Raw genomic sequence first — 16,164 nt, 5'->3', positions numbered from 1 at the left:
TCTGTGTCAGAAACCTATGCTGTGTCAAATATTTAATAACAATCCAAATTCAGAGCTGTATCAAGCTTGAATGTTGTGTACATACTTGCCCCAACTGTTCAGGGTTCGACCTCTGCGGTCGTATCAAGCTGCGCCCCAGCAAACCATTTTATTCGGTGTTGTATTTGTCAGTCAGATACCATTTTACTCGGATTTACTCATTACTTGTTGGCAATTTTTGGCATGAAGCTAGCGGTTGAACAAAATGAACATTGCTATCATGAATAATAAAGATGAAAATAAATTTTGCGATCGTTTGGGAATTTTACTCCCAAAATTGGGAAAAATGTAGGATAATTGCCATTGGGAATGGGTCGAAAACCGGACCCTGTGGAATGCTAGAAAAATCCATGGTGTTTTGGTCTGTTTTTCAATTACCATAAGCAATAGCTATAGGTCAACTATATTTGGTGTATGAAATAATTGTTAGGTGTACATGTCTGTCTGACAGGACTTATCTAACATTGACCTCATGTGATACAACCTTTATCTTTAAGAATTTTAACATAAAATCAGTGGTCAGTAAAGCAGGCGAGACATTTCAGGGTGTGTACTCTTGTCTTTAGTATTATCAGTTTTATTGCCTGTAACATTCAAATCCCATCGAGGACTGCAAAAGGGAAGTAAAAAAACAATCTGTTCAAACCTAAAATATAAGGTATAAACATGGGGAAATGTTCCTTATAATTAATTTTGTTGAGTTATTTCAATAATATTTATAAAATTGAACCAATTAACAGCCCATTTCATTCAAGAAGTGAGGAAGTAGAAAGACAAATGCAGAAATTCCTTCCTTGTGCTATATGACAGCAGTGGTGCATGATCATATCCCACAGAGTCAGACCTCAAACAAAATGATAAGGATCAGTTAAGCAGTGTGATACTGGTACATGCATTCCGAAATACTACGTTTTATTTGCTGCTGTAAAATTTTGAGGTTTTGATGAATAAGGAATATGAAAAAAAATGTACCATGATAGTGTTTTTGTCGAGCCTTCGACTTTTGTCGAAAAAGCGAGACATAGCGATCCTACATTCCGTCGGCGTCGTCGTCGTCGTCGTCGGCGGCGGCGTCCACAAATATTCACTCTGTGGTTAAAGTTTTTGAAATTTTAATAACTTTCTTAAACTATCCTGGATTTCTACCAAACTTGGACAGAAGCTTGTTTATGATCATAAGATTATATTCAGAAGTAAATTTTGTAAAAAAAAAATTCCATTTTTTCCGTATTTTACTTATAAGTGGACTTAGTTTTTCTGCCAGGAAACATTACATTCACTCTGTGGTTAAAGTTTTTGAAATTTTAATAACTTTCTTAAACTATCCTGGATTTCTACCAAACTTGGAAAGAAGCTTGTTTATGATCATAAGATAGTATCCAAAGTAAATTTTGTAAAAAAAAAATTCAATTTTTTCCGTATTTTACTTATAAATGGACTTAGTTTTTCTGCCAGTTAACATTACATTCACTCTGTGGTTAAAGTTTTTAAAATTTTAACAACTTTCTTAAACTATCCTGGATTTGTACCACATTTGGACAGAAGCTTGTTTATGATCAAAAGCTAGTATCTAGAAGAAAATTTTGATAAAATTTTGTTCCATTTTTTCTGTATTTTACTTATAAATGGACTTAGTTTTTCTTCCAGTCAACAGTACATACATTCTGCAGTTTAAGTTTTTAAAACATTTATTAGATTCATAAATTATCCTGGATTTTTACCAAACTTGGACAGAAGCTTCTTACAATCAAAAGATAGTATAGAGAGGAATATTTTTATTAATTTTTTTCCTCATTTTTGTTGAGCCTGCGATTAACACCAAAAGTAGGCGAGACACTGGGTTCCGCGGAACCCTTACGAATTTTTTATTTCACTAGATTAGAAACTGCTTACTGATGACTTTGGAAGATACTAACTCCTTAAAATGGATTGTCAGAAAAACACCAATGCATGTTCATGTACCTGTAAATCTGTGACCTAGCTCTGCATGAAAAAGAAATAAAAAAAAAAAAAAAATTTTATTTATAAATTGAAGGAACTGCATTATGTGAGTAGGGACACAGTTCAAAGATCAAATCTCGATTTTAAATATTTTAAGATTTTGAAAGAATCCTGATACACATGTAATATCTGATTTTTTATACCATCTTTTTGATGTGTAAAGAAATTTTAATATTTTATAGGAGTGTTCCTGTTATTGGTAAAGCACAGGTTGATATAGGAGATAAAGCTGTTTCATCTATACCTGATATTGTCTTTCCAGATATTACCAATTCAGACATACATCATTCTAATTTAAAGATATTAGCAGTTTGTGAGGTATATGTTAACTATAGAACTGCAATGGAACTCATTGCAATATGCTTGAAAATGGCTGAATTTGCTGTTTCCCTCAAACACAGATCAAGATCAAATTAGGGTGCCGTCACTTTACTGTTCTCAAGTTCTCCCTTAAGCTTTAAAAACGGGTAAATTGCTGAATTTGCTGTTTCCTCCCTCCAACTTTAATTTGCCTGAACAAATGTTTTCAAAGTTACACACAATGCCATCAAACACAGATCAAGTTTGAATTTGGGTAGCGTCTCTTTCACCTTTCTTGAGTTATGTCCTTTTATGAATGGAAGAAAATGCTAAATTTGCCGTTAATTTACAATTGGGGGCAACTGTTAACCATGGACACATTCTTCTTTTATTTCTTGAATGATTTACGTAGGGTTATTTTTCCCCTTGCACCTTTTATTAAAAGAACTGCATTTTTCCTTACCTTAGTGCATAGTATTTATTTTTGTGTGATCTGAAAACGATTGTAGCACATAAACTTACATAACGTTACATGAAATATATGTAACTATTCATTTGGGAACTCACACCCGCACTAGGAATGGGGACTATCTTGCACTTACTTTGTCCTTCCTGTCACTCATTCATCAAAAATAAATATTATTGTTAGCCATGTCTCATGAACTGCTGAGCAGAATGACTTCAAATTTGGTCAGCAGCTTGAAAGTGACTAATTGTTATATGTGAGCACCTTTGGATCTCTCAAAAACCTTCTTTCTGTTTCCACTACTTTACATTGCGAGTATGCTTAGCATAATGACCCATTCAACTATTTGTAAGAGTAGTTTAATGAATTGATATAGTAATATGACAGTTCTTAACCAAAACATGACTAAAGTTTGAAATTTGAAATTGTCCTCACCAGAGAACATAAATTTAAATCCATGTAATAAATATTTATTGCACCGCGGGTAAATTATGACATTGTGATTGGTTTGACGCCGTCACGTGGTGACCCCCTATGGATATGGGGTTAGACACAAACCAGCTTGTTGTAAATACAGCGGGAACGTAACATATTTCATGTATTATAGTGTAAAGTCTTTGTGACGCTACACTTGTTTACTTGGGCATTCTAGATTGATTACAATTTATAACATGTAGAACATTTTCTTCAAGTATTCTCTTCACAACTAGCCCATGCTTGAAGAACCTCTTCAACAGGCCATTATAATCTATGCAAATTTTTTGAAAAAGCAGCATCTGGTCTGTAGCTACAAAATATATCATGAAGACTGAATATTGAAATTTTTCTTGCTGTATGCTTCATGTGTAAGAGGTAAGGGATCACAGCTGAGGAACACAATCTTAAAACAACCTTTTTATTTGATTGTTTTTCTAGGTTAAGAAAGAATTTAAAGCAAAGGAAGACTTGGTTATTTCCTTACAGTATAGTACAAGGTCAGGGAAAAAGAAAGTAATAGGTAAAGAGCAAGTTATATGGCACCTTGATGATAGATTACAGGGTCAGCATGGAGGAGAGCTATTATTGCATTACCCTTTATCACAGAAGAATGGTCTATTAGGTATCATTGTACAGAAGACACATGTAAGCATTGATCTTTTATTAGTCCCCTACCGACGAAGTCGAAGGGGACTTTAGGTGTGCACTCCGTCCGTCTGTCTGTCTTTCTGTCTGCTTGTCTGTCTGTCAATCCGTCAGTCCAGCAAATCAGTGTTCCACACCTTTTTATACGACCGCAAAAGATTTGTCAAATATTTAATTACAATCCAAATTCAGACCTGTATTAAGAGCGAATATTGTGTCAATTTTTGCCCCAACTGTTCAGGGTTGGACCTCTGCGGTCGTATCCAGCTGTGCTCGGCAAAGCAATTTATTTCTTCATGCTTGAAGATATTGATTTAATATTTGGTGTATTGTTTAATCATGACAAGTAACAGATCAATTTGGAATTTTGTTCCGGTCTGATGATTTTGTGCAGAGTTATGGTCCTTTGACTCAGAAAATTCACTAAAATAATCAGTTTTTCACACTTTTTTTTGTCATTCTTGAAGATATTGATTTGATAACTGGTATGTAGTTTTATCATGACAAGTTACAGTTCAAGTTTGAATTTTGTTCCCGTCTGATGATTTTGTGCAGAGTTATGGTCCTTGGACTTAGAAAATTCACTCAAATAATCAGTTTTCCGCACTTTTTTCCGGCATGCTTGAAGATATTGACTTGATATTTGACGTATTGTTTTATCAAAACAAGTAACAGATCAAGTTTGAATTTTGTTCCGGTCTGATGATTTTGTGCAGAGTTTTGGTCCTTGGACTTAGAAAATTCACTTAAATAATCAGTTTTCAACACTTTTTTTCATCCTGCTTGAAGATATTGACTTGATATTTGTTATATAGTTTACACCATGACAAGTTATAGATCAAGTTAGAATTTTGTTCCAATGCAATGAATTTGTAACCGGTAGGGGACTATGTATTGCCATGCAATACTCACAGAATGCTTGTTTATTATCTAATGACAAAGCTTGATTGATTGATTGTTGATTGCTTTACATCCAGTGCCAAATATTTCATGCATGTTGAGGACAAGACAAATTTACAATTAATACAATCAGTAGGTCCTGTAATAGGGGGTTGACCAGAATGAATTTGGGTGAGGGATTTTAAATGCCTCTGGAAATCTAGGGTAAATTGGATAGGGACAGAAATTTTGCCTTGCAACAGGCCACCTGTAGACCCCCAAAAAGTTGTAGCAAGGGTTCTTAAAACGCAAAGAGAGCAGAAACATCTTTCCATGAGTCATCAGATTTAATGTCCCCATTTTGACTAAACATGACTAAACTTCCATGAATTTATACATCCTGCACAGTTCAATTTTAGTCTCAATTGACCACAGCTAATACCATACCCTTGTATTGCTTCATTGAACAGACATTTTCTTACACAATTCATTACACAACTGTACATGCAATTCTTGACCTGAATAGCATGTTAGTTGTTTGACATTTTGTACATGTACAGAATAGCAACACTTAAGAAAACTGCATCTTTTATTGGTCGACATGTTTCACCAATTAGATCGGCGTCTTCAGGACAAAGTATAAAAAATTAGAACCCCTGAAGTACAAAAAAATGGTATCTAGTATGTGATGTCATAATTGTCTATTGTTGACGTTGCTATAGGATACTATATATGTAATTATGTAATGTTGAACAGAAAATGAATCAAAAATAGTACAATGCAAATTAAGTTACTAAATTCAGAGTTAATCTATTATTGTTGTAATCTTCTTTATCTTAAAAAAAATGTTGTAAACTGTTCTGATAGTAAGTGGCCAGAGGTACTACTTCCAATCATGTCTGGAATGCCGTTAAGTAGTTCACCGTTGCAAAATTTCTTGCAATGTAGGTTTAACTGGAAATCATGTTGGGATGGATTTATGTTGTTTGCATCTTAATTCTTTAAAGTTCAATTTCGGTAGGTTCTAAATACTCCTGGAAATCTATCTTGGCTTTTTTGTGTCATCTCCATTTGCTCCTGAAAGATCCTTTGTATGGTTTCACACGTAAACAATTTTACATTCAATTTTCTGATGGCACGGAACGATGGTACATATACATCTTGATTTATTTGCAGCCCTGTTGTAAGTATGTTATCTCATAAAACATGTTTAACCCCACCGCATTTTTGTGCCTGTCCCAAGTCAGGATCCTCTGGCCTTTGTTAGTCTTGTATGATTTTTAATTTTAGTTCAATTATATGTTTTTGAGTTTAGTATGACGTCCATTTTCACTGAACTAGTACACATTTTTGTTAAGGGGCCAGCTGAAGCCCTTCTCTTGGTGCGGGATTTTCTCGCTGAGTTGAAAACCCATTGGTGGCCTTTGGCTGTTTTTTGCTATTTGCTCGGGTTGTTGTCTCTTTGACACATTCCCCATTTCCATTCTCAATTTTATATATCGAAAAATGCATGGTATAATTGGTTTTCATGGTGTAGTAAAATAGTACTATGAAGTTAAAAGGTAACCATATTTAATATATGTGCAAGGTGACCAGAGGTAACCAAAATCAATATTGACGTAAGGTGACCAGATGTTACCATCGTCAATATCTGTGTAAGATGACCAGAGGTAACCAAAGTCAATATATGTGTAAGATGACAAAACGTAACCAATGTCATTGGTTGCCTTTGGCTGTTTTTTGCTATTTGCTCGGGTTGTTGTCTCTTTGACACATTCCCCATTTCCATTCTCAATTTTATCCTCTGTTTGTTCTTCATACAATTTTCCTTTTGTTTGGTGGTTTTTCGGCAGTAATTGATGGTATCAGTTGATTTTTGGCTTCTTGGAATTCTTCGTTCTTGCTCAGTGTAGAGATGGCCTTGGGGTCGGCGCTGTGTGGTATTAGCGGATCCAGGAATGCAGGGGTTCAGAATATCGAAAATAAATAAAGAGCTGCTGAACCAATGCCTCCTATGTTTTGTGCTGGTAGAGTTCCCTTGAGTTGATACCAGATGGTATGAAGGGTTGTCAAAAATTAAATACCACTAAAATGACAACAACACTTAAGTAAACTTTTTAGACCACTTTGCGGCTGTTTAAATTTCGCGATTTTCAAATTTACTTCATGTATTAAAATAAGATAAGATCAAAGTTTTACAAGTTTTCTAACGATTTATATTCGCGTTATTTTTCTATCCGGGAAAATAGATCCCTCGCAACAATTAGTTGGTTTACAGTAATTTACCTATAATTACGTTTGATCTACACTATATGAAATCATTCTGTTTATTATGTGTCAAAGGTGAATATTTAAGGATTTATAAGACGTCTGTTTTTTCAAAGAAAAGAGGAAAAATAAAATCTGCATGAAGTCATTTATTGAAATTACAATTACCGGTATAATTTGCGTTAAACAGTTAGCAAAATGACTTAACTCTAACTAGAGCATTTTCTGGAAGAAATGTATTTGTTTATTCCCAATTATATTATTATTTAACCGTACAATTTTTTTGAACATGTATATTTAAATACAGGAAATGTATTTTTTCCAATGAGAATGACACCAATTTTTGTCTCGAAAAATGATATACCTCTATTTGAAAATTCCCCTAAAGCATCAATCAACAATTAAATTTAGGATCAAGGTTTGCATAACAAGGAGAAACTTTTTTTAGATGAATCTATTTAGTAATTTCTTTTGTTTCAAAAACTTTTTTGGTTAAGTTTGATTATCTAATTTACTTTTATTTTTAACTTAAACTACTGTATAATATGAAGCATGAACAAATTGAGGTATCTGCAATTTTGTTCAGTTAAGATGTTTATGATTTATTTCAGATTTGTAAATTGAAGTTGCCATTCATTTTGATTTTTTTTTATGCAGGTAACATTTTCCTATTTCCAATGTAACACTGTACAGTTTGAAGAAATAATGACCGGGAACCAGTGTGTTAACAGTCCTGTTGTGTACTATAGCAGACCATATAATTACTTAAAGGCTGCAGATAGAAAAGAATTAATAACACCATTACTTACACTTGGATTTGTTCAGTTTTCTCCATGTTGCATCAGCAGAAAAGAACAGCAGATAGAGAATGTAGACTAAGCAGTATCTACCATATTTTAAGTTTGTTTTGATTGCTTTTATATTTTTGTATAAGTAGCTCAGTTTCTATAAACAGGGCCAGTTTCAATTGATATTTTCAAATACCATATTTGCAAGATATGATTCGTATTAATTTGTTGCTTTTAACCTGCTTCTATGTTCATCAATGCACATATATAGAGTGATTGATAACATTTAGGGTTGACTTGGGTATAGAAATATTGCAATCCATTGACTTTTCCCATCTAGCAGTAAAACCATTCTTAGAGTAAGGTGTCCTTTTGTGAGTAAACTAAAATCATACTTTCAGCTATTATTTATTAAAACCTTTGTTGAAATAAAGCTTATAGCTTAGGGCAATAAATATATTTGTTGTTTAAGGCTTAGGGTTTCCTGACTAACCCTAATTTTTTTTATGTTGATTTTGATATTTTGATGAATTTTTGTATTATTTTTGACAGGAAAAAGAGCAACATCAGACATGTATGAATTTTATCTTGCTCCCTAAACAGTATTTGTTTATATATGTAAATATTTATTTATTTATCCACCATGTTTTACCAATTTGAGTTATTTAAATCTGATATGAAATTAGCTTTCATATGAAATTGTAATTGTAAATGGTCTTCACAAAAGAAATTAATGTAAGCTGAAATTCACTTGATTTTAGCATTAATTAATTTTTTAATTGTTTCACATCAACTTATATAAATTTTTTAAGTTCATCAGTTGTACATACAGCCTTTTTGACAAAGTATTTGCACCTATCCTTCCTTTTAATCAGGTTTCGAATAAATTGTAAGTAATTGTCTAATTTCTTGAAAATAAAAGCAGGGCAAAAATGTCTAGAATAACAAGATTTATCTTCTTTCCATCCCTCCTCCATCCACCCCCCTCCCCCCCCCCCCCCCCAAATTTTCAGTTGCCCATAATTGACAATTTTTACCAATTTCTTGTGTCTTTTGCCTTAATCTTGAAAACTGTTTAAAAAATTTGCTTAATTAGGGTTTTGACTAAGATTTGACAGTTCTGTTGAGCTTAAATCAAGTTTTTCTCTTACTTTGCTTTTTATAAAACAGTTGTATATCTGCTAATGTTTACCAGTAAGTCATTTAGGCTTTAACTAAATTTTGATATAATCTGAATTGCAATTTGTGCCTCCTATTTTATTTTATATGTGAAATAAGGAAGAATCTTGTCTGTAGGAGTACGTTGTGCATATCAATACACCATAAATCTTAATGCAACACTTAATTATTTTGCATATTAAATTGGTTAGAGATAAAATTGGTGTTGTTTTAAAAGTTTCAAAATATTCTGTTTTTATTTGGTGAACAAATTGCAACTACTTGTGTTTTGTTTTGAACACATTTTTTGTTAGATTAGATTGCATCACTAAAGAGACATTAGTTAATGCATATCTGGTGCAGTAAAAATGGAACCCTTAATGTTATGTTATTGCATTTTGACCATATTAAATAATTTTTGTTGATTTTAAAAGCATTTTACCTTAACCTTATTAGTAGATTTTTATTATTCTAGAAGGTTCATATACACATTTATTTATTAAATACATATTTGTTATCCAGATTATGCACATGTTTTGATAGTAAACATGTACAAATGGATGTGTTAATCATTACAATACATAATTTTAAGAAAGGCTACGGGTAAATTATTGTCAATAGCAGATAATTTGTATATGTTTTTTCTGTTGATTTAGAATACACACTGCTTGGCCTATAATTGTTTTGTAAGTATTTTGTAAATTATAAAGTTATTCATTATATTTGGAAGATATTTTGTTATGATTTAAAAAGTATGAACAAGTTAGATTATTGATGTGCATGTTTCAGGATGAGTTTTATCTGTATCTATGATGAGTTTTTACTAAGACATAATATGATAAAATCCATTTAAGGGCACTAATATTGCATAAAAATATTAAATTTATCAGTTCATGTTATGTACATATTATTTATTTTTGTATGTGCTTGTCCAAAGTCATTAGCCTGTACTTCAGTGGTTATTGTTTGTTACTGTATATCAATTTTTGTTTTTTCTGTTGTTTTACACATGAGTTAGGCTGTTCGTTGTCTTGTTTGAATTTTTGTTATGTTTTATCATGTCAGTTACTTTTTTGTCTCGCCTGCAACAAAAGTCACAGCATGCAAGACATAGGGATAACAATGCAACTGCGTCGTAAACTATTTGTATAAAGCTTTTTATATCTGAAGGTAGAAGACCTGGATACATCATACCTTGTATGAAGATTCCATATGTTAAGAAGTTTCTGTCTGTCATATGTTCATTGTCCTTGACAATTGGTTGAATAAAAATAAAACTTTTTTTTTACCACAAAACTCAGATCAAGTACAAATTTGGGCAGCGTCACTTTTACCCTTCTTGAGTTGTGTCCCTTTATAACGTTATATGCAAGCGGGGGCATCATCTGTGTCCCATGGACACATTCCTCATTTATTTGTTATTGAATTTCTCACTCATTATATGAGTACTAGGATAACTATATTTGTTGTATGGGTTCCTTGCAAGGTCTACATGTTTGTCAGACAGGGTTCACCTGACCTTGATTTCATTTCATGGATCAGTGATCAAGGTTAAAGTTACATGATTAGGTCAAGTATATGTGGTGCATGGAATGATTTTAAGGGTACATGTCAGTCTGGCAGCTTTCACCTGACCTTGACCTTATTTTCTTGGTTCATTGGTCAATGTCAAGTGTTTTGGTCTGTTTTGAAGTAATTTAAGCAATATGTCAACTATATTTGGTGTATGGAATGATTGTAAGGTGCACAGGTCATTTTAGCTGGTATCATCGGACCTTGACCTCATTTTTTATGGTTCATTTGGTCAATAAAATTGAGAATGGAAATGGGGAATGTGTCAAAGAGACAACAACCCGAGCAAACAGCAGAAAACAGATGACGGCCACCAATGGGTCTTCAACTCCGCGAGAAAATCCCGCACCCGGAGGCGGGCTTCAGCTGGCCCCTAAGCAAAATGTGTACTAGTTCAATGAAAATGGACGTCACACTAAACTCCAAAACATATAAATGAACTTAAATTAAAAAACATACAAGACTAACAAAGGCCAGATGCTCCTGACTTGGGACAGGCGCAAAAATGCGGCGGGGTTAAACATGTTTTGTGAGATGTCAACCCTCCCCCTGGACCTCTATCCAATGTAGAATAAACAAACACACAGTAATGTTAAGTTTTTGTATTTTGATCTGTTCAAATTACCATATTAAGCAACATGTCAACAATATTTGGTGTATGGAATAATTGCACGGTGAACATGTCTGTCTGACAGGATTTATCTAACCTTGACCTCATTGTCATAGATCTTGAAAAATGTGAAGTTTATGTGATACTATTGTAGTAAAACCTTTATCTTTTTAGACTTTCAACATAAAATCAATGGTCAGTAAAGAAGGCAAGACACTTCAGCGTGTGTACTGTTATAGGTCCGGGAACACAGTTATCGTCCCTTGATTTTGGTGTCTACAAATATAGTCCCTAGTGTGGACAGTGTGTTACTTTCCATTATTTTTATGCACTTTCCAAATTTATTTCTTCATGTTTTATGCCTGAAATATTAAGTAGGGGGATGAAACTACACTGTAAAAAAAGTTTGGGTCATAATTTTAAAGTAAAGTAGTGATTTTGGTCCAGCTAAAAAAGGTTAAAAATTAGTATTTTCGGAAGCTGTCAAAAGAATTCAAGACCCCCTTAACATAAAATTATCCATATTTTGAGTTAGAGCTGAAGAAGTTTTCTATAATATTGATATAATTTGTCCCAAAAGTAGTACACCACACTGTAAAAATATTATCGAGAAAGTGCAGGTTGGATTTTTTTAATTTCCATTTATTGTCTAAGAAGTGCACTAAGAAATAACTGTGTTCTTGGGCCTGTAGTTTGCTATGCAGTAAGGGTTTTGCTCATTGTTGAAAGCTTTATGATGACAAACTGCTTACACCTATGTCATTTTGTATCTGGTCCCTGTTGGATCATTTGCAATAATACCACATCTTCTTATTTCTGTATGTTTAAATATCTGAAGGACGTTATTTAATGGTTTAAAATACTTTGTATTATTCTAATTCATTTGGCCAAAAGTGGTCTTATTATACCCTCTCCATTTATGTGATATATTGTTCATCTACTTGTATTCAAATTAAATTACAAATTTCAGTGATTTCTGTCTTTAAACAATACATTGTATATAAATGTGTATTTATGTTGTATAAAATTGATTCATTATACAAAATTTAATTATGTATATATTTAATAAAATTAAGTGTGCATTTTTTTCTTCAAATATCAGTTTATATGCCAGATAGCAATATAATTTTAAATAGGTGAATATTTTGAATGGGATAGTGTCTGTCTGTTAAATTTATATGTAATTAACATGTAGTAAAAAATGGTAAAACACATTATTGTTCTTTAGGTATCGGTGTTTGTAGATTCAATTGGTCTGTACTTGAGGTACAGTTGATGTGTACCTCTAGTAGACAAAGCCTGTCGAAAGTTGAAGGTAAAAGACATTATTGTTATTTGTGGTCTATACTTGAGGTACAGTTGATTTGTATGACAAAGCCTGTCCAAAGTTGTGCTGGTAAAATATATTAATGATCATTAGGTTTGGGTGGTTTATATTGAATTGGTCTGTACTTGAGATACAGTTGATGTGTATCTCTAGTAGACAAAGCCTGTCGAAAGTTGAAGGTAAAGACATAAATGTTATTTGTTTCGGTTGTAATTAGGTTGAATTTGTCTATACTTGAGGTACAGTTGATATATACGTCAAGTAGACAAAGCCTGTCGAAAGTTGAAGGTAAAAGACATTATTGTTATTTGTGGTCTATACTTGAGGTACAGTTGATTTGTATGACAAAGCCTGTCCAAAGTTGTGCTGGTAAAATATATTAATGATCATTAGGTTTGGGTGGTTTATATTGAATTGGTCTGTACTTGAGATACAGTTGATGTGTATCTCTAGTAGACAAAGCCTGTCGAAAGTTGAAGGTAAAGACATAAATGTTATTTGTTTCGGTTGTAATTAGGTTGAATTTGTCTATACTTGAGGTACAGTTGATATATACGTCAAGTAGACAAAGCCTGTTGAAAGTTGAAGGTAAAAGACATTATTGTTATTTGTTTCGGTTGTATCTAGATTGATTTGGTCTGTACTTGAGGTACAGTTGATTTGTATGTTAAGTAGACAAAGCCTGTCCAAAGTTGTGCTGGTAAGATATATTAATGATCATTAAGTTTGGGTGGTTGTATTTTGAATTGTTCTGTACTTGAGGTACATGTTATTTGTTATGTTACACTGTATGAATTTCATTCGTCTGAAGCGCTTTTATGGATTGATTTTCATCCAGGACGCTCAAAGTCGAATATTTGAAAGCCAAAGATGTATAAGAACAGAAACATTTGAAGAGCTATATGACTGAAAAGGACCTATAAAATAGCCAAATCCACTAAGGTCAACTTTGCCTGAATGAGTTGAAACCTTAATTTCTTTATAATTCTTTTTATAAACGACCATGTTTAATAATTGATTGTTAGTTGCTTAATGTCCAGTGGCAAATATTCCATGTAATTTCAAGGCAGGAAACAATTAACAATTGGAATGAAAGTCGGGAAATTTGGGCTGCCACTGAAATAAGAGTAAATGAGATATGAACAGAAATTTTGCCTTGCAACAGGCCACCTACAGACCTCTTGCAAGCTGTTGCAAGGGTTCTTAACGTGCAGTGAGCGTGGCACTCTGTGCACGTCCCATTCTGGCCGGACGTGGCTGCGTATTTGAACATCCTACACATCCAATCGGACACCCCACTTGGGCAAGGATTTTACTGCCGATTGGGAGAGGACCTAAGTGACTATATTTCTATTTCCAATTCCCCCTTGGAGTTAATCAAATATAGAACGGTTTGTTATAAATCATGTCAGTACCGAAGTACTAACAACTGATCTGATGATAAACTAGGGGACTTATCCAATATATTTAATAAATAACGAAATCAATCTGTAATTAAGCTTTAATACGATCCTTTTCAATCTAATCCGAAATATCATTTTATGCCCCCGCCGTAGCGGTGGGGGCATTAAGTTTTACCCTTGTCCGTCTGTACGTACGTCGGTCCTTACGTCCCAAAATTGGTTTCCGTTCTCTAACTTGAGTTTGCCTCAACAAAATGTTATGAAACTTATACACAATGCTTATTACCACATTACACAGATCAAGTTTGAATTTTGGTGGCGTCACTTAAACTGTTATAGAGTTATGCCCCTTTATAAATGGAAAAATTGATAATTTTTCGTTTCCGTTCTCTAACTTAAGTTTGCCTCAACAAAATATTATGAAACTTATACACAATGCTTATTACCACATAACACAGATCAAGTTTGAATGTTGGTGGCGTCACTTAAACTGTTCTAGAGTTATGCCCCTTTATAAATTGAAAAATTGCAAAATTTTTATTTTCTTCTAAATATCAAGTAATTTTTAAAAATAGAGTTATCTTCCTTTGTCCATGATTATAGTTGAATCAACTACAATCAATGCTTCATACAATGCAATGTTAAATTTTAACTTCCACTGATAAAACACAGATCAAGTTGAATTTGGGTAGTGTCACTTTAACCATTATTGAGTTATGCCCCTTTATAAATCGAAAGATTGCAAAATTTTTAGTTTCCATTCTGTAACTTAAGTTTGCCCCAACCAAACATTATAAAACCTATACACAATATTCATTGCCACAAAACTAAGATCAAGTACAATTTTTTTGTTTCCGTTTTTGTCGAGCCTGCGACTTTTGTCGCAGAAAGCTCGACATAGGGATAGTGATCCGGCGGCGGCGGCGGCGTTAGCTCACTTCTTAAAAGCTTTATATTTTAGAAGGTGGAAGATCTGGATGCTTCATACTTTGTATATGGATGCCTCATGTTACGAAGTTTCTGTCAGTCACATGTCCAATGTCCTTGACCTCATTTTCATGGTTAAGTGACTGCTTGAAAAAAAAGTTAAGATTTTTTGTAATGTTGAATTCTCTCTTATTATAGGTAATAGGATAACTATATTTGGTATGTGCGTACATTGCAAGGTCCTCATGCCCGTCAGACAGTTTTCACTTGACCTCGACCTCATTTCATGGATCAGTGAACAAGGTTAAGTTTTGGTGGTCAAGTCCATATCTCAGATACTATAAGCAATACGTCTAGTATATTCGGTGTATGGAAGGACTGTAAGGTGTACATGTCCAACTGGCAGGTGTCATCTGACCTTGACCTCATTTTCATGGTTCAGTGGTTATAGTTAAGTTTTTGTGTTTTGGTCTGTTTTTCTTATACTGTATGCAATAGGTCTACTATATTTGGTGTATGGAATGATTGTAAGGTGTACATGTCTAGCTGACAGGTGTCATCTGACCTTGACCTCATTTTCATGGTTCAGTGGTCAAAGTTAAGTTTTTGAGTTTTGGTCTTTTTTCTAATACTATATGCAATAGTTCAACTATATTTGGTGTATGGAAATATTTTATAATCTGTATGTCAGTCACGCAGGTTTTATTTGACCTTGGCCTCATTTTCAAGGTTCATTGCTCAGTGTTAAGTTTTTGTGTTTTGGTCTGTTTTTCTTAAACTATAAGCAATATGTCAACTATAATTGTTGTATGGAAGAATTGTTAGCTGTACATGTCTGCCTAGCATGGTTCATCTGACCTTGACCTCATTTTCATGGTTCATTGGTCAATGTTTAGTTTACTTGGTTAATGTTAAGTTTATGTGACAGTTGTAATAAAGCTTCATACTTAGGACTATCAACATAATATCAATGATTAGTAAAGAAGGCGAGACATTTCAGCGTGTGCACTCTTGTCTTACTTTAGTTTGCCTCAACCAAATGTTATGAAACTTATACACAATGCTTATTACTACATAATACAGATTAAGTACGAAATTTGGTGGCGACACTTTTACCATTCTTGAGTTATGTCCCTTTATAAACATAAAAATTGCTGAATTTTTTAGTTTGTCTAAACCAAATGTTATAAAACTTATACGCAACCGTTCTAGAGTTATACGTGTTTACAAATAGAAAAATGCTGAATTTTTAGTTTCTGTTCTCTTCTTAAGTTAGCCTCAACCAAATGTTATGCGACTTACAC

The 16,164-nt window shown here is 33.3% G+C and overlaps 1 protein-coding gene across 1 annotated transcript; it reads left to right on the top strand.

Annotated features, from left to right (window-relative positions):
- The first annotated feature begins 867 nt into the window (after positions 1 to 867).
- LOC127710136 (uncharacterized) lies at positions 868 to 8,860 on the top strand. The gene is made up of 3 exons (XM_052215885.1): positions 868 to 2,358; positions 3,722 to 3,928; positions 7,733 to 8,860. The coding sequence occupies exons 1-3, from the start codon at positions 2,194 to 2,196 to the stop codon at positions 7,952 to 7,954; spliced, it is 594 nt and encodes a 197-aa protein (XP_052071845.1). The 5' UTR covers positions 868 to 2,193; the 3' UTR covers positions 7,955 to 8,860.
- The last annotated feature ends 7,304 nt before the right edge of the window (positions 8,861 to 16,164 follow it).

This window comes from Mytilus californianus, unplaced genomic scaffold (assembly GCF_021869535.1).
Source record: "Mytilus californianus isolate M0D057914Y unplaced genomic scaffold, xbMytCali1.0.p SCAF_7, whole genome shotgun sequence".
NCBI classification, from domain to species: domain Eukaryota; kingdom Metazoa; phylum Mollusca; class Bivalvia; order Mytilida; family Mytilidae; genus Mytilus; species Mytilus californianus.
The sequence above is the reverse complement of the archived record's forward strand: the minus strand, read 5'-3'. Positions and strand labels throughout refer to the sequence as shown.

What these genes read in the sequence shown, in the direction of transcription:
- LOC127710136 (XM_052215885.1), top strand. Translation starts at nt 2,194, where the DNA reads ATGTGTAAAGAAATTTTAATATTTTATAGGAGTGTTCCTGTTATTGGT. An exon ending in AGATATTAGCAGTTTGTGAG is followed by an intron (nt 2,359 to 3,721) that starts GTATATGTTAAC and finishes TTGTTTTTCTAG; the next exon opens with GTTAAGAAAGAATTTAAAGC. An exon ending in TCATTGTACAGAAGACACAT is followed by an intron (nt 3,929 to 7,732) that starts GTAAGCATTGAT and finishes TTTTTTATGCAG; the next exon opens with GTAACATTTTCCTATTTCCA.